Source organism: Dermacentor variabilis, chromosome 11 (genome assembly GCF_050947875.1).
Source record: "Dermacentor variabilis isolate Ectoservices chromosome 11, ASM5094787v1, whole genome shotgun sequence".
Classification (NCBI taxonomy): domain Eukaryota; kingdom Metazoa; phylum Arthropoda; class Arachnida; order Ixodida; family Ixodidae; genus Dermacentor; species Dermacentor variabilis.
The window spans coordinates 125,764,921-125,789,916 of record NC_134578.1 but is presented as its reverse complement, the minus strand read 5'-3'; the positions used below and the strand labels follow the sequence as shown (position 1 = coordinate 125,789,916).

Below are 24,996 nucleotides of genomic sequence, written 5' to 3'. Positions count from 1 at the left end.
GAATCGGAAGGAAATGCAACATATGAAACTGCGTCAGTACGAATACATTTTGAGAGGGTCACTCAACGACTAAAATATTTGATATCACACATAAGATTCCGTGTGAACTCACATCTTATACAGATGCAATCCTGCATATGATAGCTATAACAACCAATTTGAAAAGTCCTATCTTTGCAAAACAGTGAATGAAGAGGGGGACTTGCCCTGCAAAGGACGTTATATGAAGTGTATTTATTGCACAACCCACATATATGTATATTTTGGTGTAAATATCACAGCCAGCACATCTGAAATTGTATCAAAATATGGCAGTTTTTGGCAGTGCAGATGACAGGAGGTTGATCACGTTATTGATGTGTCTATGCTTGAATCCACAGGAATGGCATGCTTCCAGCCCTTTCACGTGCGTGCGGTTTTGTATTGCAGTCCACATTTTCATTCTTTGGGTTTGCCTCATAGGCCTGGACATTCATGTAATGTCTTCAAAAAGTGCTAAAAATAAAAGCGCCTCAGCTTTGGCACTGCAGGCAGCAGGAAGTCACTGTCTTTCTTGACAGGTATCATTAGCATGTCTGCGCTCGAGTACACATAAAGGTGGCGCACATCGAGTCCGAGCACATGCATGCAGATCTGAACTTGAGTGAAGTACTGATGACTACGTCGTAGGGAGATGACTTGATCGCCACACAAGTAATTTAGCAAGGGCTTATTCTTCAGTGTGGTGTTTCTACGGCTGTACGGGCACTTTATTTCAAGCAGGATGGTTTCTACATATTTGTCTCTGAAAAAAAAACACGCTGGTGTGGTCTGAACAACATAAGTTTGCGGAACTCCTTACCTAAATATGCCGTCAGGTGAACATGCCAGCCAAGGCTCCTCGGGGCACACAACTAATCCGAATTCTGCGACTGTCACCTCATGCTCTTTCTGAAATGCTACACGAGCTTTTGGCTCCATTGCCACTCCATACTGGACAGAGGGACCACTGAAGGGCACCTCCATTACCATGCGCTTTGCACGGTCATAAAGGCCCTCCTCAGGGCAAGTCAGGATCCTGTGTGCCTACAAAAAAGTTTTATCACTGATAATAAATATTCACTCAATGTACTGAGAAAAATGCTTTCCTGTCCATTCCAAATAAACGATGTGTCACACCTTTGTGGCAGTAATTCTGGGAAACCTTTCGTTATCTCAGAGAGCTTTGTTTGCCAATGTCCGTGTACACAAAGTGGCTACATCCCCTGGTTCAATTTCCACGTATTTTCTGTAAACTTGCAGAAGTGGGTCAGGCAACCTACACGGGGAATGCCGGGAAGAACTGATCGGAAATTCTGCATGTTTATGCAATTCATATAACATTTAGCTCTGCCTGAATGGTGGACTACCCTACAGCTAAAAGCATTGGTCAGTCGTGCAGGTAAAAAAAAATTACTAACCTCTCGATGAAGTTGATCCTTTTCAGAATGAGCCCGCCCTCGTGCAGCTCAGAAAAAACGCAGTGAAATATTTTGTAAATTCGTTCCCAGTCAAATAGGTTTAATGAAGGCGACCCGCGAAAGATGGCTTGTGTGGGATCACGAGGTAAGCTTTGGGATTCGGCGCGTAGGGCATTAACTAGTGGCCAATTTATGCTATCAAAGAATTGAAGGACGTGAGTGACGGGAAAACTCTTGGCACGTATTGAAACGTGAAAACATGGTCATTATTAAGTGCTCTTCAATATGCCAACCTTGTGACAAACGTTTTCAGTCAGATGAGCGTTGTCATGAAACCCTACCAGGCTCTTTCAAGGTGCCTTCGACTAGTGAGTGCTTGGGATAACATTTCCTGGAAGCAGGAACGCCCCATGCTCGTGGTCGACTTGTTTTGCTGTCGCACGTGGTGGTGTGCACAAACAGCACGACAGCAGCAGCGTGTTTGCATTTTCCAGCCACTCCTGCCTGGCAATTGCATCTCGCCGCCAGCACCCTTCTGTTTTTGTCAACCTAAAGAATTTAACTTTCAGCTCTCAAACAATACAATTAATATTTGGGCAACTTACGTCAATCTTGACAGATCCCCGCAGGGGCGTCTGCGTCAGCAGGCGTTTGGTGTGTTGCGACACCACGGACCCGAGCACACGAGGGTTGGACCCTCCCGCGTGTTGCCGTGCGCGGCTTAGCCGTGTCTGGGGAAAAGGGGATCCTGGGGGTTGAGCCGATGCTGGGTGTTTTGGACCTTTAAGGCCCCCCGGCGGAGGCAACACACCCCTTTGGCCTCTGCTTCACATAGACGGCACCCCCGGGCTGACCCACCCGAGGGAAATCGGTAGTTGCCTTTTCCTGTCTTTCTCTCCCTCCAATCTTTGTCTATCTCTCACTTTACATCTTTCCTGTCTTCCCCTAGCTTCCATTTACTTCCAATTTTTCCAGGCACCAAGGGTTAACCTTGTGTGAATAGCCAACCTAGGTTATTTCATATTTGGTTATAGTAGTAATGTACAGCTGGCGTCTGCAGGCCGTGTTTCACATGCCCTGCAGGGTCCCCTTGTAGGACTCCACGGTGGGTGGCTGGCGTTGCTGCCGAAATTACAATCTTTTATGGCTACTTCCTTTCCACCACTACCTGATCGCTCCCTGAAGAGGGGGCGCACCGATGATGTCTCAGAGTTTTTTGCCCGTCAAAAAGAAACATTTCCTCGCTTCCATGTAGTCCACTCCGAAACACCAAACAAAGCCGTGCGAACACTGTCACCATTCCTCGTGTCCAAGTCTCTGACCCAAGTTTTTGGCACAGGTTACAAAGCATCCAGAATGGCAAGCGGTGATCTCCTCTTGGAGCTCCACAACCTGAAGCAATATGAAAAGCTACCCAATCTAGTATCATTTGGCGACACCAAAGTAACAGTAACTCCGCATCGTACTATGAATACAACCCGTGGCGTAATCTCCGATGACGATCCCTTGGAGCTGACCGAGGCTGAGCTCTTGGAGGGCTTCAGTGAGCAGAATGTCATCAACGTTAAGCGAATTAAGATGAGGCGGGATAACAAGGAAATACAGACCAAACACCTGATACTTACTTTTGGCACAAGCGTTCTGCCCGAGTCCATCGAGGCCGGGTATATCAAGCTCCGTGTTCGCCCATATGTTCCAAATCCCCTGCGTTGCTTCAAATGCCAGCGTTTCGGTCATAGCTCACAGAACTGCCGAGGCCGCCAAACCTGCGCTAAATGCAGTGCTAATGAGCACACGGCTGAATCTTGTGAAAACTCTCTCCACTGCGTAAACTGTGAAGGCGAGCACGCTGCATACTCGCGGTCGTGCCCATCTTGGAAGAAAGAGAAGGAAATAGTTACAATAAAAGTAAAAGAAAACATAAGTTTCAAAGAGGCACGAAGGCGGGTATCCTTCCTGCCAAAGCACACCTTTGCCGACGTGACGCGTCAGGGGGCAGCGCCACAACGGTCTCCGGCGGCTGTCCGACCCACACCCAGCGAGGCGGCAGTGACGCCATCCGTCCCCGCGGCGGCCGCAGCTAACGCTGCTACGCCAACACAGCAGACGGGGCCATCGACCCCGAAGGTGGGCGCAGCCGAGGCTGCCCCAACCTCCCCGGCCACTTCCAGCGCTGGCAACAGCCGGCGCAGTCAAATCCCTCAGGGAGCCCCATCGACCTCCGGGCTGGTGGGCGCAGGGGTCTTGCCTTCCGAGGTGATACTCTCCCGAAAAACTTCTCGCTCGCAAGAGCGCGTGTCCGGCGCCTCACAAGAGGCAATGGACACCACACCTATCCCCACGGCGCACCAAGCGCTTAAGGAGCGGCGAGGTTCCCTCGAACGCTTCAGAAAAAGCAAAACCCCGGTTACAGGGCCTCGAAAGAGCTCTGTAATCTAATCTCTGAAATCTCTCTAATTAATACCCGTTTCCGTACACACAGCACCTATTTATTTCCAATATGGATACACAGATAATTCAGTGGAACGTCAGAGGTCTCCTCAGAAACCTTGATGATGTTCAAGAACTAATCCACAAACACAATCCCAAGGTGCTGTGTTTACAAGAAACAAACTTAAAATCCAAAAACGCGAACTTTCTCCGACAGCATATTACTTTTCGCAAAGATCGCGATGATGCTGTCGCATCATCGGGCGGTGTTGCCATTGCTGTCCATAAGAGCATTGCATGTCAACTTTTACAGCTACAAACGCCTCTCGAAGCAGTGGCGGTTCGAGCTGTACTCCTAAACAAACTCATCACAATTAGCTCTCTATACATACCCCCACATTACAAATTAACGAAGCATGAATTCCAATCCTTTATTGATCAATTGCCAGAACCTTACATTGTTCTTGGCGATTTCAATGCGCACAGCTCCCTGTGGGGCGACGCTCGTATAGATGCGCAAGGTCGTCTTGTTGAACAGTTCCTTTTCTCTTCTGGTGCGTGCCTTCTGAAAAAAGAAGAAACCCACATATTACTGTGTTGCAAACAATACCTTTTCTTCAATTGATCCGAGCATAGTTTCTCCGTCCATACTGCCTGAACTAGAATGGGAAGTTACGAACGATCCTTACGGAAGCGACCACTTCCCCGTACTATTAAGAACACTTAAAGAAGACGAATATCCACCACAGGCTCCTAGGTGGAAGACTGAGACAGCAGACTGGGAGAAATTCCGAAACTTAACTACTATATCATAGGATGACATATCCTCGTTAGGAATTGAGGCTGCCGTGGAATATTTTACAGCCTTTATAATAGATGCCGCAACTAAATGTATATCACAAGTAAATGGATTGGCATGCAAACAGCGTATCCCGTGGTGGAACGACGATTGTAGGATCGCTCGTAAGAAACAAAACAAAGCGTGGGGGATGCTACGCGCCTCCCCCACCGCGGAGAATCTTATCAATTTTAAAAAAGTAAAATCCCAAGGCAGGCGAACCCGCCGACAAGCCAGAAGAGAGAGTTGGCAGAAGTTTTTATCTAGTATCAACTCCTATACAGATGAGGCCAAAGTCTGCAACAGGGTTAATAGGATAAAAGGGCGACAAACATATTCACTTCCTTTGGTGAACACACAAGGTGAAACACTGAAAGATCAGGCAGACTCACTTGGAGAACACTTTGAGAACGTGTCGAGTTCAAACCATTATTCGCAATCCTTTTTGAAATACAAGCAAATAGAAGAATGCAAGCCAATAATACGAAAATCCAGACAGAATGAACCTTATAACCGGCCGTTCAGTATTGCTGAGTTGAGAGCTGCCTTGACCACATGCAAAAGCTCTGCACCGGGACCTGATAGAGTCATGTACGAAATTATCAGAAACTTACACACTGACACCAAACTTACACTACTCACGCTTTTCAACGCTATTTGGGCTACGGGATACCTCCCATCCACATGGAAAGATGCGATTGTGGTCCCTGTTCTTAAGCAGGGTAAAGACCCTTCCTTGGCGGCAAGTTACCGTCCGATAGCTCTGACAAATTGTCTTTGTAAGCTTTTTGAAAAAATGGTTAACCGCAGACTTACACATTTCCTTGAACTCAACAATTTCCTCGATCCCTTTCAGTGTGGCTTCAGAGAAGGGCGGTCCACAACCGACCACCTTGTGCGCATTAAGGGAAGCATTCGCGACGCCTTTCTACATAAACAATATTTCCTATCCGTATTCCTCGATATGGAGAAGGCGTACGACACTACGTGGCGCTATGGAATCTTGAGAGACTTGTCGGGAATTGGCATCCGTGGCAATATGCTCGTCCTAATAGAAAGCTATTTGTCCAACCGTACATTCCGCGTGAAAGTCGGCAATGTATTGTCGCGACCTTTTATACAGGAAACTGGTGTAACTCAAGGAGGTGTACTTAGCTGCACGCTCTTCATCGTGAAAATGAACACCCTTTGTGCTTCATTACCGCCAGCCATTTTTTATTCTGTTTACGTAGACGACATACAGATAGGTTTCAAATCATGCAACCTTACTGTATGTGAGAGGCAAGTTCAACAGGGCTTAAACAAAGTGTCCAAATGGGCAGAAGAAAACGGATTTAAAGTTAACCCCAACAAAAGTTCTTGTGTGCTTTTCACAAGAAAGAGAGGGCTCATTGCAGAACCCAGTATCGAAATGTATGGTCAAGCGAATTCCTGTGAACAAAGAACACAAGTTCTTAGGCATCATACTTGATTCGAAATTAACGTTTATTCCACACATAAAGTACCTCAAGGTTAAATGATAAAAAACAATGAACTTACTCAAAGTAGTATCCCACACAACATGGGGCAGCGACAGGAAATGTTTAATGAATCTTTACAAGAGCCTCATCCGATCACGGTTGGATTACGGTGCCGTGATCTATCATTCTGCAGCCCCGAGCGCGCTAAAGATGCTAAATCCGGTCCACCATCTAGGAATCCGACTGGCCACTGGAGCTTTCAGAACAAGTCCTATTGAAAGCTTATATGCAGAATCAAATGAGTGGTCACTTCATCTGCAGAGAACATACATCAGCCAAACATATTTTTTGAAAGTCCACTATAATTCTCAGCATCCGTGTTTTAATTCCATTAACGATACGACATGTGCTACACTCTTTCATAATCATCCCTCCGTAAGACAGCCTTTCTCGCTGCGTGTGAGGGAGCTTAGTGACGAAATGCGTGTCCCAATCCTCGAGCTCCGCCCAATGCATCCAGCCAAGCTGCTACCTCCTTGGGAGTGACAGCTGATACAATGCGATATATCCTTCATGCAAGTTACAAAACACGCTCCAGAGATTGAAATCCAAATGCATTTCCGGGAACTCCAGCACAAATACTCCTGCACGGAGTTCTACACAGACGCATCGAAGTCACACGACGGGGTGTCCTATGCAGCCGTCGGTCCATCCTTCTCGGAAACCGATGTACTGCATCCGGAAACTAGTATCTTTACGGCTGAGGCTTACGCACTGCTGTCGGTCGCAAAGCATATAAATAAATCAAAATTCCAGAAATCAGTTATATATACGGACTCCCTTAGTGTTGTGAAGGCCTTGATGTCTTTCTGTAGCCACAAAAACCCAGTAATTAATCAACTCTACTCCGTACTGTGTAAAGCATATATATCTAACCAACGTGTGATTATATGCTGGGTGCCTGGACATAGGGGCATTGATGGAAACGTACTAGCGGACCAGATGGCCACATCCATTTCATTGCATGCAGTTTGTCCTACTGCTTCGGTCCCTGTCACAGACCTGAAGCCTTTCTTAAGAAGAAAACTGCGAAACCACTGGCAACGTATGTGGGACGCAGAAGTAAATAATAAACTACACGTAATAAAGCCACAGTTAGGTTCTTGGCCCTCCGTAACAAAATCACGGCGAACAGATGTCCTATTCTGTCGCCTCAGAATAGGACACACATTTGGCACACATAACTTTTTTACTCACTGAAAATGATCCTCCAACCTGCGGTAGATGCGGGGAGAGGCTGACCGTCCTCCACGTCCTCCTGGAGTGTCGGGCAGCCGAATCCGAGAGAAAGAAGCATTTTCCCCTAGCATACCGGCAGCACATCCCCCTACATCCCGTAATGCTACTCGGCCCAGAAACTTTATTTGACACCAACACAGTACTAAATTTCCTGAAAGATGTTGTCCTGCATGTTTTTAGCCCCACATGTTCGTAGCGGGTCCTCTCTTCAGAGGATGCCGCTGTGATAGGTCTTTCGTGTAGCACGCGCCTCTAGGCCCTTGTGTTTCAAGGGCTCTGGCGATGCAGCAGTGCTCCAAGTAATTTTACCATCCTATATATTTTATATTTTGCATCATTCTTCTACGATGGATTTTAATGTTCATAGTACTCGTCATTAGTCATCGCCATAATTTTATAACACGTAGATTTTACGCACTTTACAGCGACAATTTTTAGGCCAGTTTACCGCCAAGTCACATCTCCATAATACATCGTCAACATCACCACTCGTCATGGCGCTTTTTGGCCAAACCTGGCCCTTGCGCCATTAAACACCACATATCATCATCATCAATCTTGACAGATCTCGCAGGTGCGTTGGTTCTGGTTCGGGGTATGCACTTTGCCGTGATTTCCGAACCACCATCATGCAGCAGCTCTTTCACGTCATACACATGATCGGCTTCTAAAAGGAGTTGTCCTTTACGAAGGTTCCCGCCGCGGAAAAAACAGCTTAGGTCGTTAAGATCGCCGAAACTGGTCGCCAATAACGTGGGCACGCCGCTCGACATGACTCGCAAAGCTCCCGCGCCCGAATTCGCGCGCGCACATCTCCCATCAGAGTTTATCTCGTGGCCGCTCAGTGGCGCTACCAGTCCGCCGACGGTATCGCCGTCTGGGTAACTTCACGGAGCCTATTCACTGCTTGAATGTGCCGACCACGGGTCGCGTATAGAGCGAAGCGTTGGCAAGAACGCGCCTAGCATAGCAGCACAACCCATCGCGGTTGCGAAAACCCATCGTTGGTAGCGAAAAAAAACAGCAAAGAAAACACGCAGTTTGTAGCAATAACCGTGCAACTCAATGTGGTTATAAATATAGCTTCGCTGGTTACAGTAAAAAGGCACTGAAACTTTCTCATAACCCACACCGCTGTAGTCCACAAAGAGCAAAGCGCACAAAAGATATGATACAGCCGCACTGCATTATTTCGTGTTTTCACTATTTCATTACTTTCGTGTGCATGCGCGCTAGGGCCACGCCGGCCAAGAGTAAAAGGCAAGAAAAAAAATGGCACGCGATCCCAAGCGTTGACTTGGCTGCTGTTGAACTCGCATTTATGTTTTTAACCTTAGGCGAACGCAATGCATAAACTGAACTCGAATTTCCAATAATCAGCCCGTTAAATATCATGCCACCTTCTTGCGTGTGACGTCACTTGGGAGGTCATTACTTCTGCTCTCTGCTTGCGGGTTGCCACACATTTCCCCCATGTCGCGCTCACGTGGCGGGTGCTTCGGTGTGTGGCAATCAATGATTTTTAGAGAGCTCATTTCACGTGTTTGCGATTTCAACAATGCGACGGGTGCGACTCCCAGTGTTGCTTACTGCCAGCTTTGGTGGCACACGCTGCATAATTATTTTATTGTAATGAATAAAACGTTTACATTATAATATTATTGAGTAGTCTTGATAAGTAGCAAATAATATGTACCTTTACTAATTTAAGAACGTTAGTTAAGATTTGTCTTGGAGTGCGCGACGGCGGTTTCTGTAGTTCAGTGCGACATGGCGCACGTAAACAGCTGGTTGCAGGTTGTTTGTCTGTGTGTTGTCTCATCTATATTCTATGACCGTTTCTTTCTGTCTGCGCTACAACAATCTACAAGATGACCTATCGACAAGTTCATATAGCTACCCTTACCGCATAAGCAGTATTCGGAATTCGGCTGCCACGAAGTCGTCTTGTCAGCCCAACAAGATCCTCGCGCTACCCGTGGTCGGCGTCTGCTTCTGGAGAAATGATGCGTGCATATTGCCCATGATTGAGCATATGTGGTGCCTGCTCCTAGCCATATTCTTACGCCAAACTCAACAAGTAGCACCAACCCGAAAGCCCGCGTGTGCCTCTGAACGAAGCCTCAAATGATCTGTGTGATTACGACGTGGAATGAAAATTGTGTTGTGAAATTCAATCTTAGCGCTAGCCTGGTTCGTCCATCACCGTGCTTGCTCTGCGAATATATATATGGGAGCCCTCTCTAAACATTTCTAAAGGCGCGAAAGCCGACGCATCAAATGTTTCGAGCAGTTACCGTCACGTTTGCGGAAACCTGTACGTTGTAAGATAGCATTCTAAAAGACACGCTTCTCGTCCACTTTGTTGTCCTGTGTCTCGCGCTGGTAGTATACTCGGAACTTCTAAGAAGACCATATCAATACGCGCTATCCATAAATCAGGATCGTAGGCCAGCGGCAGGCGCACTTGCCGTAGAACTTTTCAGCTTTGTGCTCAGCGTCACACGCCGCTCACGGTTAGCCTGTTTTGTGGAAATAAATATTATTATTATTATATTATTAATGTTAATAAATATTATAGTTTCTTCACTGTAATTTATAGCAGTCATCTATATTTCTTAAGCTAGTCATGCATTTAACCTGTATTAGATAACATTGCTACGACATGCTTATGGGAGTCATTTCAAACTAGATTGCTCAGCCAGAGAAAGTACAAATGCAAGTCTCAATGTTTATTCCAACTTAGTATTACTAAACAGATTATATTGGCAGAATTTTATGCCTGCTTGCATTTTCTGCAATTAAATGTTCAGAGCTCGAAAACCTGATTCCTTTATTTGCTGTCGACAGGATGCTGCAATGTCGATAGCAAGCTATAATTATTCATTTCGAAAGTGTTAAGCAATGACTATATCTCTAAGCTTATCAAGGCGTTTTTGTTCCACGAACACAATTAAGTTTTCTTTCTCCCTCCCATTGACAGCCATGGATATAAACTGTTCACTTTATTAAGTATCAGGATGCAAACATTCTGCAGTTTGTTCTGAGCATTTGTCCGCATCCTATAGTGTGCATGTTTGTATTAAGTGCTGGTGTTGCAATTACAGTGATCTACGCACATTGTTATGTCGCAATAAACAAATTTATTTAACTTCGTTTTCAAATCTACAATGTGGCCATGCAGTAACGACTACATGAATAAGCAAAAAAAGCTGCAGATTCAGTGCGCGTGTTGGTACCTATGCGAAGTGAAGTTTTTGTCAAGGGATCAGTTAAATGCTGTTAAAGTAACTGCGATATATACAATTTGTCTTATTTTGAACAATACAACATGTCATCTTTTACAAGGTTTGTTTATGCACCGCATGGGTCACAACCTTAATGTCATGTAATGTTTATGCGCTACACTGTTCACAAGCTATACCGAATTGCAAATGGCAGTTAGTGTAGATGCACACTGCGAGACATCAACACAGTAACATTGGTTGAGCAAGGAATGGTGCGAGGTGCATGGAGATGAATGAATTACATGCGCTTATGTACTTATTTATATATATACCTCGCAGGCTGCAAGGTTGGAGTATCAGGTGAGAGGGAAGAAAATAGTAGTTACGAAAGGAAGAAGGGTACAACATTAAGAAAAAACCAACAAAAAAGCAGCACTAATACAATGCACCAACTAGCCCAACATGTTTTACTGGCACAACATTATACAATATTCAACAGACAATAACAGAAAAAATTACTGCCCATGCACCCTGTACAGATGGTAAACCAGTGAAGCTGAAATGTGCGGCCCCAGTGTTTATCACTGGGTTAATTCTGACGGTTTATTCGTCTTTCTATATTATTGGTTATGTCTGTGTTTATTAATGAGGTTACGCATCCCCACTTAACTACAGACCTATATCGTTAACTAGTACCATCTGTAAACTCTTGGAACACATTATACACTCACAAGTAATTACATATTTAGAGGAACACAATATCATCATCAAATACCAGCACGGTTTTCGCAAGGGCTTCTCATGTGAAACACAACTTGCAGGATTTACTCAGGATTTACACTCATCATTGGACGCCGGCGTCCAAATTGACGCCATATTCCTTGACTTCTCAAAAGAGTTCGATCGAGTTCCTCACCACCGGCTCTTACTAAAACTTAAATCTTAATATTCACCCACTTGTTCTGGCATGGGTGCAAGCCTTCCTCTCTAATAGACAACAGTTCACGTCCGTCAATAACTTCGACTCTCCTTTCGTCCCAGTCCCATCCGGTGTTCCTCAAGGAAGTGTGCTCGGTCCATTGCTTTTCCTAATTTATATAAATGACTTACCCTCGTGCCTGAAATCTAGAGTTAGGCTATTCGCTGATGATTGTTATTTACCGCAACATCTCTTCTGAAGCTGACCGCCAATCTCTACAATCTGACCTTGACTCCTTAACTTCGTGGTGCACAACTTGGCTAATGACACTAAATCCTTCAAAAACTAAGTTGATGCCTTTCTCTAAAAAAGCTTCTCGAATTCCAACGTCTTACTTGCTAAATAATACTTCAGTGGAACTTACGACCACGTACAAATATTTTGGAGTTTACTTTCAGTCTCACCTGTCCTGGAATTACCATATTAACGTCACCCTTGCTTCAGCAAACCGCTCACTTGGGTTTCTTAAACGTAACTTGAAACACACCCCATCGCACTTACGTAAACAGGCCTATATCACTTTAATCCGTCCTAAAATAGAATATGCCTCAGCCATTTGGGATCCCGATCAAGTCTACAATATTAAAAACATCGAAGCCCAGCAGAACCGTGTTGTGCGTTTTATTTTTTCGGATTACTCACGTCACACCAGCGTCACTTCATTAAAGAATCGTGCTGAACTGCATGTGTTATCATGTCGGCGTAAAATCGCTCGCTTATCACTTCTTCATAAGCTCTACCATCATGCATCACTTCGCGAGACTTCTTTGGGCCATCCCCTGCCATCTTTCCCCGCCGTGATCACCCTTTCAAAATCGAACGCTTCACGTGTCGCACACTAACTTATGCCAGACCATTATGCCAAAATATAAAATATATAAGATGGTAAAATTTCTTGGAGCACTGCTGCCTCGCCAGAGCCCTTGAACTACAAGGGCCTAGAGGCATGTGCTATTCAAAATAGTTATCACAGCGCCATCCTCTGAAGAGAGGAGACGCTACGAACATGTGGGGCTAAAAACATGAAACACAACATCTTTCAGATAACTTAGGACCGCGTTGGTGTCAAATAGCGGTTCTGGGCCGAGTAACATTACTGGATGAAGGGGGATCTGCTGCCGGTATGCTATGGGAAAATGTTTCTTTCTTTCATATTCGGCTTTCCGACACTCCAGAAGGACGTGGAGGACGGTGAGCCTCTCCCCGCATCTACCGCAGGTTGGACGCGCGTTTCCGGTGAGTAAAACGTTGTGTGCCAAATGTGTGTAGTATTCTTAGACGACAGAATAGGATATCTGTCCGGCGTGATTATGTTAGGGAAGGCCAGAATCCTAACTGTGGCTTTATCACGTGGAGCTTATTATTTGTTTCCGCGTCCCATAGGCGTTGCCACTGGTTCCGTAGTTTCCTCCGTAAGAAGGGCTTCAGGTCTGTGACAGGAACTGCAGCGGTGTGATTAGCAGAATGTGATGCAACTGACGTGGCCATCTGGTCCGCCACAACGTTACCTTCGATGCATCTATGACCTGGCACCCAGCATATGATGACATGCTGATTACCTATATACGCTTTACACAGAGCAGAATAGAGTTCGTTAATTACCGGATTTTTGTGGTTAGAGAATGCCATCAAGGCCTTCACGACACTAAGGGAATCCGTATATATGACTGCTTTCTGGAGTTTTTATTTTCTGATATGTTTCACAGCCGACAATAGTGCGTAGGCCTCAGCCGTAAAGATACTAGTTTCCGCATGTAGTACATCGGTTTCCGAGAAGGATGGCCCGACGGCTGCGTAGGACACCCCGTCGTGTGACTTCGATGCGTCTGTGTAGAACTCCGTGCAGGAGTGTTTGTGCTGGAGTTCCCGGATATGCATTTGGATTTCAATGTCTGAAGCGTGTTTCGTAACTTGCATGAAAGATATATCGCATTGTATGAGCTGCCACTCCCAAGGAGGTAGCAGCTTGGCTGGATGCATTAGGCGAAGTTGGAGGAGTGGAACACGCATTTCATGACTAAGCTCCCTCACACGCAGCGAGAAAGGCTGTCTTACGGAAGGACGGTTACGAAACAGTGTAGCATATGTCATATCATTAATGGTGTTAAAACAGGGATGTTCAGGATTAGAGTGGACTTTCAAAAAATATGTTTGGCTGATGTATGTTCTCTGGATATGAAGTGACCACTCATTCGATTCTGCATATAAGCTTTCAATAGGACTTGTTCTGAAAGCTCCAGTGGCCAGTCGGATTCCTAGATGGTGGACCGGATCTAGCATCTTTAGCGCGCTCGGGTCTGCAGAATGATAGATCACGGCACCGTAGTCCAACCGTGATCGGATGAGGCTCTTGTAAAGAGTCATTAAACATTTCCTGTCGCTGCCCCATGTTGTGTGGGATAACACTTTGAGTAAGTTCATTGTTTTTAAACATTTGACCTTGAGGTACTTTATGTGTGGAATAAAAGTTAATTTCGAATCAAGTATGATGCCTAAGCATTTGTGTTCTTTGTTCACAGGAATTCGCTGACCATTCATTTCGATACTGGGTTCTGCAATGAGCCCTCTCTTTCTTGTGAAAAGCACACAAGAACTTTTGTTGGGGTTAACTTTAAATCCGTTTTCTTCTGCCCATTTGGACACTTTGTTCAAGCCCTGTTGAACTTGCCTCTCACATAGAGTAAGGTTGCAGGATTTGAAGCCTATCTGTATGTCATCTACGTAAACAGAATAAAAAATGGCTGGCGGTAATGAAGCACGAAGGGAGTTTATTTTCACGATGAAGAGCGTGCAGCTAAGTACACCACCTTGAGGTACACCAGTTTCCTGTATAAAAGGTCGCGACAATGAATTGCCGACTTTCACGCGGAATGTACGGTTGGACAAATAGCTTTCTATTAGGACGAGCATATTGCCACAAATGCCAATTCCCGACAAGTCTCTCAAGATTCCATAGCGCCACGTAGTGTCGTACGCCTTCTCCATATCGAGGAATACGGATAAGAAATATTGTTTATGTCGAAAGGCGTCGCGAATGTTTCCCTCAATGCGCACAAGGTGATCGGTTGTGGACCGCCCTTCTCTGAAGCCACACTGAAAGGGATCGAGGATATTGTTGAGTTCAAGGAAATGCACAAGTCTGCGGTTAACCATTTTTTCAAAAAGCTTACAAAGACAATTTGTAAGAGCTATCGGACGGTAACTTGCAGCCAAGGAAGGGTCCTTACCCTGCTTAAGAACAGGAACCACAATCGCATCTTTCCATGTGGATGGGAGGTATCCCGTAGCCCAAATAGCGTTGAAAAGCGTGAGTAGTGTAAGTTTGGTGTCAGTGTGTAAGTTTCTGATAATTTCGTACATGACTCTATCAGGTCCCGGTGCAGAGCTTTTGCATGTGGTCAAGGCAGCTCTCAACTCAGCAATACTGAACGGCCGGTGATAAGGTTCATTCTGTCTGGATTTTCGTATTATTGGCTTGCATTCTTCTATTTGCTTGTATTTCAAAAAGGATTGCGAATAATGGTTTGAACTCGACACGTTCTCAAAGTGTTCTCCAAGTGAGTCTGCCTGATCTTTCAGTGTTTCACCTTGTGTGTTCACCAAAGGAAGTGAATATGTTTGTCGCCCTTTTATCCTGTTAACCCTGTTCCAGGCTTTGGCCTCATCTGTATAGGAGTTGATACCGGATAAAAACTTCTGCCAACTCTCTCTTCTGGCCTGTCGGCGGATGCGCCTGCCTTGGGATTTTACTTTTTTAAAACTGATAAGATTCTCCGCAGTGGGGGAGGCGCGCAGCAACTCCCACGCTCTCTTTTGTTTCTTACGAGCGATCCTACAATCGTCGTTCCACCACGGGACACGCCGTTTGCATGCCAATCCATTTACTTGTGATATACATTTAGCTGCGGCATCTATTATGAAGGCTGTAAAATATTTCACGGCAGCATCAATTCCTAACGAGGACACGTCATCCCATGAAATACTACTTAAAGTTCGGAATTTCTCCCAGTCTGCTGTATCAATCTTCCACCTAGGAGCTTGTGGAGGAAATTCATTTTCTTTAGATGTTCTTAGCAATACGGGGAAGTGATCGCTCCCGTAAGGATTGATCGTAACTTCCCATTCGAGTTCGAGCAGTAAAGAGGCGGAAACTATACTAAGATCTATTGACGAAAAGGTTCTGTTCGCAAGAGAGTAATATGTGGGTTCTTTCTTATTTAGAAGGCACGCTCCAGAAGAGTAAAGGAAGTGTTCAACGAGACGCCCTCGCGCATCGATACGAGAGTCTCCCCACAAGGTGCTGTGTGCATTGAAATCGCCAAGAACAACATAAGGTTGTTTCACATGCTGCGACTGCAACGACGAAAATCGGTGCTGTCGCACGCGTCGCAATGCGATTTTTAGAGGGCTCATTTCACATGATTGCGATTTCAACAATGCGACTGGTGCGACGCCCAGGGTTGCTTACAGCCAGGTTTCGCGGCACACGCTGCATAATTACTTTATTGTAGTGAATAAAACGTTTACACTATAATATTATTGACTTATCTTGATTAGAAGCAAATAATATGTACGTTTACTAATTTAAAACCGTTAGTTAAGATTTGTCTTGGAGTGCGCGACGGCGGTTTCTGTAGATCAGTGCAACATCGCGCACGTAAACAGCTGTTCGCAGGTGGTTCAGCAATTCTTTATTCTATGGTTCAGCGCTGTGTGTTGTCTTATCTACCTTCTATGACCGTTTCGTTTTGCCTGCGCTACAACAATCTACAAGATGGCCTACCGACAAGTTCATATAGCTGCCCTCACCGTATATGCAGTATTCGGAGTTCGGCTGCACGAAGTTGTCGTGTCAGCCCAACAAGATCCTCGCGCTACCCGTGCTCGGCGTCAGCTATTGGAGAAATGATGCGTGTACAATGCCCGTCATTGCGCATATGTGGTGCCTGCTCCTAGCCATATTCTTACGCCAAACGCATCAAGAAGCACCAACCCGAACGCCCGCGTGTGCCGCTGAACGAAGCCTCAAACGATCTGTGTGATTACGACGTGGAGTGAAAATTGTGTTGTGAAATTCAACCTTAGCGCTAGCCTGGTTCGTCCATCGCCGTGCTTGCGCTGCGAATATATATATGGGAGCCCTCTATAAATATTTCTAAAGGCGCAAAAGCCCACGAATCAAATGTTTCGAGCAGTTACCGTCACTTTTGTAGAAACCTGTACGTTGTAACATAGCATTCTAAAAGACACACTTCTCGTCCACTTTGTTGTCCCGTGTCTCGCGCTGGTACTATACTCGGAACTTCTAACAAGAAGACCATATCAATACGCGCTATCCATAATGCAGGATCGTGGGCCCACGGCAGGCGCACTTGCCGTAGAATTTTTCAGCTTTCTGCTCAGCCTCGCACGCCTCTCACGGTTAGCCTGTTCTATGGAAATAAATATTATTATCAATGTTATTAGATATTATAGTTTCTTCACTGTAATTTATAGCAATCTTCCAGATTTCTTAAGATAGTCATGCATTTAACCTGTATTAGATCAACATTGTTACGACATGCTTATGGGAGTAATTTCAAACTAGATTGCTCAGCCAGAGAAAGTACAAATGCAAGCCTCCATGTTTATTCCAATTTGGTATTCCTAAACAGATTATATTGGCAGAATTTTGTGTCTGCTTGCATTTCCTGCAATTCGATGTTCAGAGCTGGAAAAACTGATTCCTTTTCTTGCTGTCGAAAGGCTGCTTCAATGTCGATAGCAAGCTATAATTATTCATTTCGAAAGTGTTAAGCAATGACTATATGTCTAAGCTTATCAATGCATTTTTGTTCCACGAACACAATCAAGTTTTCTCTCCGTCTCATTGACAGCCATGGATTGAAACCGTTCACTTTCATAAGTATCAGGATGCAAACATTCTGGAGTTTGTCCTGAGCATTTGTCTGCATCCTATAGTGTGCATGTTTGTATCAAGTTATGGTGTTACAATCTATAGTAATTAACTATAGTGCAACAGAAATACGATGGACAGGAACGAAGTGAACACACAGAGCACTTCGTTCTTGTCTGTTGTCAATCTGTTGCACTTTAGTTAATAATGATTACACACAAAGTCATCTAGTTTTCAGTTATTATGTCGGGCTTATAAGCCTGCTTGTGTCCTGGAATATCTGCACGGTTATGTATCCTGTAATTTAATTTCTGGCCATGTGCTTGCAAGTCGCGTGTCAATCTCCTGATTTTCCTGACAATCTTGTGTGATGTGCAGGCCAAATAGTTTCTAGTGAATCCATGCAGGGTGTTGTGCAGGGTGTAATCTGCACTACAAGTGCTGCTTTGATTGCTTTCAGTTCAGCTTTTCTAGGTGTAGGATGACCTGGAATGGTACTCACTTATATAGGGTTTAGCTTTATGTAGTGTCATACTACTGTTACACTGCTATTGCCATGCCATATGTGCCTTATGTTTGCTTGCATCTTCATGATTAGCAACCTCCTCTGTGTGTTTGGCAGTTGCATATAGTCTCCTGGCTTAATTGTTTGCCCCCATATTCCACGGTATGGGCCTGTTGTGTTTCAAGGTCAGGCATTCCCGAGGTTGTGTTTCTGAAGGGAGGGGTAGTCGTCTTTGCATCTCATATGCTAGCTGGCATAGTATCTTGGGACGAGGTTCTGAGCTCTTGAGACAAAGAATTTGTGCTGCAGGCTGCAACTCTACTGTCTAGGTGCTTGTTCGTTAGCTCTTTCTCATAGAGGTCTTCAAGCATGGTAAAGTTGGAAAGACCTGTTATTACTACCCGGTGCCTGTATTCGACGAGTTGTCTTTTTTGTGTGCTGCTGGTAATTCATACCGTACCATACCTTGGACACAAGCACAGCATCTGCGATTTTCTATAGTATCCACTTGTCCACCCCCATTATTTCGAGATTATTCTTTTCACCAGGTGTGGAAGTTGCGTCCAGGCATTGCATAATTGTTTCACCCACGTGCTGGCTCTGCCGTCATGGGCTTACACTGGCTGAGGATTTGTGGATGTTGTCTTGTGGGCATACTTGTCCAGCTATGTGGATCACAATGTGCAATCTGGGGCAGTTCTTGATTCTAGTCTTTCTTTTTTTTTCGACGTTGATATGAGCTGACTTATCAGAAACCGAGAGGCCAGACCGGCCAAGAAAGTCTGAAGTGTTGTCGAGGGCTTGTTGCATCATTCTTGATTTCTGCATAAGATAGCTTTCCCATAGACTGTAATACACCATAGGCTGTAGTGTTTCTTGTAGTATGCCCGTGTTGTTGGTATGTGTGGGCCAAATTTACCTCCAACTCTCACCTGGAATTTTCTGCCTTTCAGAAAGTTACTGTTTAAGTGCTCTACCAAAAATGTTTTTGCTCACCGTTCCTCTTATTAGAGCAGCATGAGGTACTCCTGTTAAAAGCCTCTTAACTCTCTTCATTCTTTCATAAGCGGTATTACACAATGTCCTGCAATAAAGTTCCTGCTGCTTATGGCCCACTCATATCTGCCAGAAGGGACAACTCTTGAAAAAGGTTTTCTTTGTGCTATGTGTGCGACGTATATGTAGTATGAGCATTCATGCCTTGATATTATACATCTGTAGAACCAGCTTCCTGACAGAGTACTTGCTATACCTGATCATGCTTATTTGTGCAGTGCTGTTGAACAATACATATTGATGCAATGAATATTTACACACTCGAATTATCACGAAACATGGTTGTTTTACAATTCTGCCCTTTGCTTTCTATTGGTGTTAGATTTTGCATAAGCATGCCCCCCTATGCAATAGTATATTGAAGTGTAAGGGTTCAATAAAAGGTGATGAACTAAATCTAAGTGCAAGAGCTTTTTTTTTCACCTATGACTCCCATTGAAATGCGACTTCCATGGCTGGCAAAACAACCCCTCGCCTTGTGTTAGCAGCAGAATGCTATAGCCACAGTGGCAGGTGAACAAATTGAAGAACAATATTTCTGTCTATAATTTTTTTTCTTGCCTGTATGTAAGTAAAGTTTGGAATAAGTTTGTCATTGCAAAAAAGCCCAGTTTGTGTTATTTTATTGAATAAACCACATATTGTGTATAGTTGAAATGCAGAAATTTGTTCTAAAATCCTCGGGTGATATATGTTCTTGCAAGTAGCATGGTATTTCATTATTTATAAAGATAGTAATCGCAGCGGATATCGTTATATGGTTTTACACACTAATATATGTGATCACAAACTTATTAGAAACTTACTAGAAACATGTAAGGCATGAATGTTTCTGCACACTTGATCAGCCGTAAACGTGCAAGAAATGCTTGTACTGGCTGACTTCACTGCACAGTTTTGATTTACTTTTCTTCAGCGTGTCGTTTTATACTGTTTTATCCCCACAAGAACAGGCCATTTACCTGCTTTTCGCATTGTTGCACGAGTTCTACATAATTGTGCAGGAGGGTACGTTGTCACTGTGCCATTATAGCAAGCAATTTACTTAATCTACTAGCTGTACAGTTAAGTACCTTGCAGAGCATGTGTTCATACAGATGCAGTAAGGATACAAAGTCCGCAACATAGTCAATGTTTATTGGTTTCTGTGCAAGAAAAAAAAATATCCAGAGAAGAGGTGCAACTTAACGTGCATGTAATGTTTTATTCATGCCACGGATTTAATGCTATCGTAGCAAATTCATTACGATAGGCTACACTTTCGCTCTGTCAAATTTAATAAGAGGCAAGATAAGCTTTCAAGATGCATCGGGAAATTCATGCTTGAAAACCGACAAGAAAATGCAACTGAACGGTACCGCGTTCAGCGCAACGTTGAAACTTCGGGTACTTTGCTGTCTTGTCATTTGCCCTTGCCAAGTTTGAAGTAATTCAAGCTGCTTTGTAAGCGCGATTTCTGCATGCTACTCAGCAAAAGAAAATTGTGACGACCTCGTCGTCTGCTGGGGTTCGAACACCTCCTAGCACTGAGAACTCCCAAAGGCGTACGAAGCAAACGTGAAAATGCACTTCATTTGCTGTGTAGCGTGTCAACAAACGCATAGCAATCGGAGAATGCAATCTGCGGTACAAGTTTTTTATTCTCCCTTCGCGTACGTACCGAATTCGACGATCCACCTCTCCGTGCATTGCACTTGTCGTGCGAGACGCCATTTTCCAAAACAAACCGGCGGAATAGCTCCGTTGACAGCTCTCCGCGCAATTTCGACGGAAAATCGCAGCGATCGGTGCGACGGTGCGACTGTGCGACCAACCGGTTGGTCGCAGCCGAAAATCGGGGGGTCGGCACTGCGACTGCGATTTTCATCGCAAACGACGGAAATCGCACTTCCGGTGCGACGAAAATCGCATCATGTGAAACAGGCTATAGGGTTCTGGCAATTCATCTATGAAGGACTGAAATTCATGTTTGTTTAGTTTGTAGTGTGGGGGTATATAAATCGAGCAAATAGTGATAAGTTTGTTAAGCAAAACTATTCGAACCGCCACTGCTTCAAGGGCCGTTCGTAGCTGTAAATGTTGACATGCTATGCTCTTTTGGATTACAATTGCAACACCTCTCGATGATGCGATTGCATCATCGCCATCTTTGCGAAAAGTAACATGCTGTCGGAGAAAGCTTGTGTGTTGTGTTTTTAGGTGTGTTTCCTGTAGACACAGCACTTTTGGATTGTGTTTGTGTATAATCTCTTGCACATCATCAAGGTTCCTAAGAAGACCTCTGACATTCCATTGAATGATTTGTGTATCCATGTTGAAAGTAAATAAGTGCTGTGTGTACGGAAAGGGAGGTGATGATTTAGGTTACAGAGCTCTTTCGAGGCCCTGTAACGGGGGTTCTGGCCTTTCTGGAGCGTTCGAGGGAGCCTCGCCGCTCCTTAGGCGTTTGTTGCGCCTTGAGGACATGTGTAGTGTCCATTGCCTCTTGCGAGGCGCCGGACACGTGCTCTTGCGAGCGGGAAGTTACCAGCGAGGGTCCCGCCTTGGAGGGCAGGACCCCTGCGCCCACCAGCCCGGAGGTCGATGTGGCTCCCTGGGGAATTTGGCTGCGCCGGCCGTTGCCAGCGCTGGAAGGGACCTGGGAGGTTGAGCCAGCCTCGGCTGCACCCACCTTCGGGGTCGATGGTCCCTTCTCCTCGGTTGGCGGAGCAGCGCTAGCTGCAACCGTCGCGGGGGCAGATGGCGTAACTGCCGACTCACTGCCTGTGGGTCGGACAGCCACCGGAGGCCGTTGTGACGCTGCCCCCTTACGCGCCACATCGGCAAATATTTTCTTGGGCAGGTAAGATTCCCGCCTGCGTGCCTCTTTGAAACTTATATTTTCTTTTACTTTAACTGTTACTATTTCCTTTTCTTTTTTCCAGGATGGGCACGATCGCGAGTACGCGGCGTGCTCCCCATCACAGTTTACACAGTGGAGAGCATTGTCACAAGCTTCAGAGGTGTGTTCGTGGGCACTGCACTTCGCACATGTTTGGCGGCCTCGGCAGCTCTGTGAACAGTTGCCGAAGCGCTGGCATTTGAAACATCGCAGTGGATTGGGCACGTATGGCCTGACACCAAGCTTGATGTACCCGGCCTCGATTGACTCGGGCAGGACACTTGAACCAAAGGTGATTATTAGGTGCTTGGTTTGGATCTCTTTACCATCTCGCCTCATCTTTATTCTTTTGACATTGATAACATTTTGCTCGCTGAAGCCCTCCAAGAGTTCAGCCTCAGTGAGCTCCAGCAAGTCATCGTCTGACACAACGCCGCGGGTGGTGTTCATTGTACGGTGCGGGGTTACTGTTATGGGGGTCTCTCCAAATGACACTAGTTGCTGTAGTTTTTCATATTGTTTTACATCGCGGAGCTCCAAGAGGAGGTCGCCGCTTGCCATCCTCGACACCTTGTATCCTGGACCAAAAACATCAGTTAGGGACTTTGAAACAAGGAATGGTGAAATGTTTCGCACTGCTTTGTTTGGCTTTTCGGAATGAATAACGTGGAAGCGGGGAAAATTCTGGGTTTGGCGTCCAAAACCTTGAAAACATCTTCGGTGCGCCCTCGTTTTTGAGGGCGATCAGCAAGGGAGCGGAAAGAAGTTTCCATGAAAAATGTATACATTCGGCAACAGCGCCGACCGCCCACCACGGAGCCCAACGAGGGGACGCGGCAGAGCTTGCATGCAAGTCTGCACGACGCCAGTCGTACGCCGCCATTATAACCAAATATGGTGTACCCAAGGTTGGATAGCCACACAGGGTTAACCCTTGCCGCCAAGAAGAAGGAAGTGAATAGAAGAGAGAAGGAGACAGGAAAGGTGGAAAGTAAGGGAAAGACGAATGTTGTAGGAAGAGAGAGACAGGAAATGGCGACTGCCGATTTCCTCCAGGTGGGTCAGTCTGGAGGTGCCGTCTATGTGAAGCTGAGGCCGAAGAAGTGTGTTGCCTCCGCCGGGGGGCCTTAAAGGTCCAAACACCCAGCATCGACTCAACCCCCAGGATCCCTTTTTCGCCAGACACGGCTAAGCCGCGCACGGCTACACGCGGGAGGGTCCAACCCTCGTGTGCTCGGGTACGTGGTGTCGCAACGCACCAAACGCCTGCTTGCGCAGACGCCCCTGCGGGGTTGAAGAAGACAGGTCCACTTGTCGAAACGTTGGCTCCTGCTTTCACCTTGTTCTCGTTTTGCTCATCGTCTTTTTTTCTGGTAATTTGCATAACTCGCCACATTTTTGCGAATGAATTTCAGTTGAAAGTTAGTCCTCATCCATCTCTAGTGTCATCCTATTGATACTGCTTCATGGTATGCACTCTTGCAACATTTCTGTGAATGTGCGCGTGTGCACGCGTGGATTTGGATGTGAAATCGGGCCCTTGAGTGGAGGTATCATTGTTCTCCTGTGCAGCCTTATGAATTCATTAACTATTGGCCTCGAGGTCCACCACTGGAAAAGCTGGCGCCACCGTCGGCGTGACGTGCTAGGAGGGATCACGTGGACATAGCGGCCGCGTCGGCTGCTTCGGGCGCGCCGAAGCGAGCTGAAAACGAGAGTTTAAATTCCCTCGTGCGCTGCGGTCATTTAGTGGCGAGATTTGCCCGCTTCGAGTGTCTCCTTTACAACGCTTGAAAGCACTACAATAGGTAGTGGCTGCTTTTGAAGGCGCACAACATGGTAGGCTATTGCTCGGTGCCGCAATGCCGGACGCACGCAACGGAGCACGGTGTCAGCCTTATTCACACGTAGCCGCAGGACAAGAAGCTGTGTGAAGCTTGGCTCGCGAAACATAAAACCGGCAAACAGTCATCGGCTACAACTCGGGTATGCAGCAAGCACAAACGCGAGGAAGATTTCTGCTACGGCGCCCCGTCTGCGATGTCCTGAAAACGCGCACTGAGACGCTCGCCCGAGTCCGCTGCCCGATTAATGTCATGACAGTTTGGTCTATGAACTTGTCGATGCTATAGATACTGGCAAGTTCAGCGGAGTGGAAAGGCAGCGGTAAGAAGCACATTTAAAAAAAGCGTGGCATATGGTCATGTTCGTGTTATGAATTAATGCACTGGATTACAAAAAAGGAGCAGCGGGGAATTGCACGCTGAGAACACCGATAAACATACAGTGCGACGCAACTCGAGAAATAGTATTGAAAGGTCAAAGAATTTAGTAGAAAAAAAAGATTGAATCGTCGCGACGGCACATCACAGTCCCCGTAGGCGTCGAAGTCTCTACAATGAAATGATTTTTGAACAGCTCTGATAGCGCCTACGCAACAATGGTTGCTTGTATACTGTCAAATGCTCATATTCTACGGCCTAAAGCTCATGGCACGGTGCGAAAACGCGCGCGCGGAGAAAGCGAAACTGTGCGCGGACAAGCATGCAGACGCGCAGTCGGTCGCTGCGAATCTGCGCGATCGCTTCATTGAGGCTTCATTCTATTACGCTCCATTTAGTTATACAAACACTATAAGAACATATTTCAGATAGTTTGCTCTCAGCGTTTACCTACCTTTCACGCAAGAAGCCGGTTCGGGAGACTCCATCGCGGCGACCGCGTGCAATGGCGTTCACTGTACGTATTCGGTAAAGAGATAGCGTCTGTAAACGATTGTGTGCTTTCAGTTTGCCCAAGATTATTATTTAGACAGTAAGAAACTTCTCTCGTTTCGAAAGTACTTACAGAAATGTCCGGGAGAGCTCGCGCGTGGTGTTTTCAGTGAGCGCTGACAGCAAAACCTATGAGGAGCGCGCCACGTGATCCCTCATACTACGCCAGCGAGGCGCTTCCGATAGATGGCGACTCCGTAACTCCTCGCCGC

At 45.8% G+C, this 24,996-nt stretch overlaps 1 protein-coding gene across 1 annotated transcript in view; it reads right to left on the bottom strand.

Annotated features, from left to right (window-relative positions):
• Positions 1–495: 495 nt before the first annotated feature.
• Positions 496–24,996, bottom strand: part of LOC142563503 (uncharacterized) — a 36,636-nt gene continuing 12,135 nt past the window's right edge. Inside the window, exons 2-3 of the mRNA XM_075674052.1 lie at positions 842–1,065; positions 496–784 (exon numbers count right to left, since the gene is read on the bottom strand). Of these exons, the coding sequence (XP_075530167.1) occupies positions 496–784; positions 842–1,065 (513 nt within the window). The remainder of the gene's footprint in view (positions 785–841; positions 1,066–24,996) is intronic.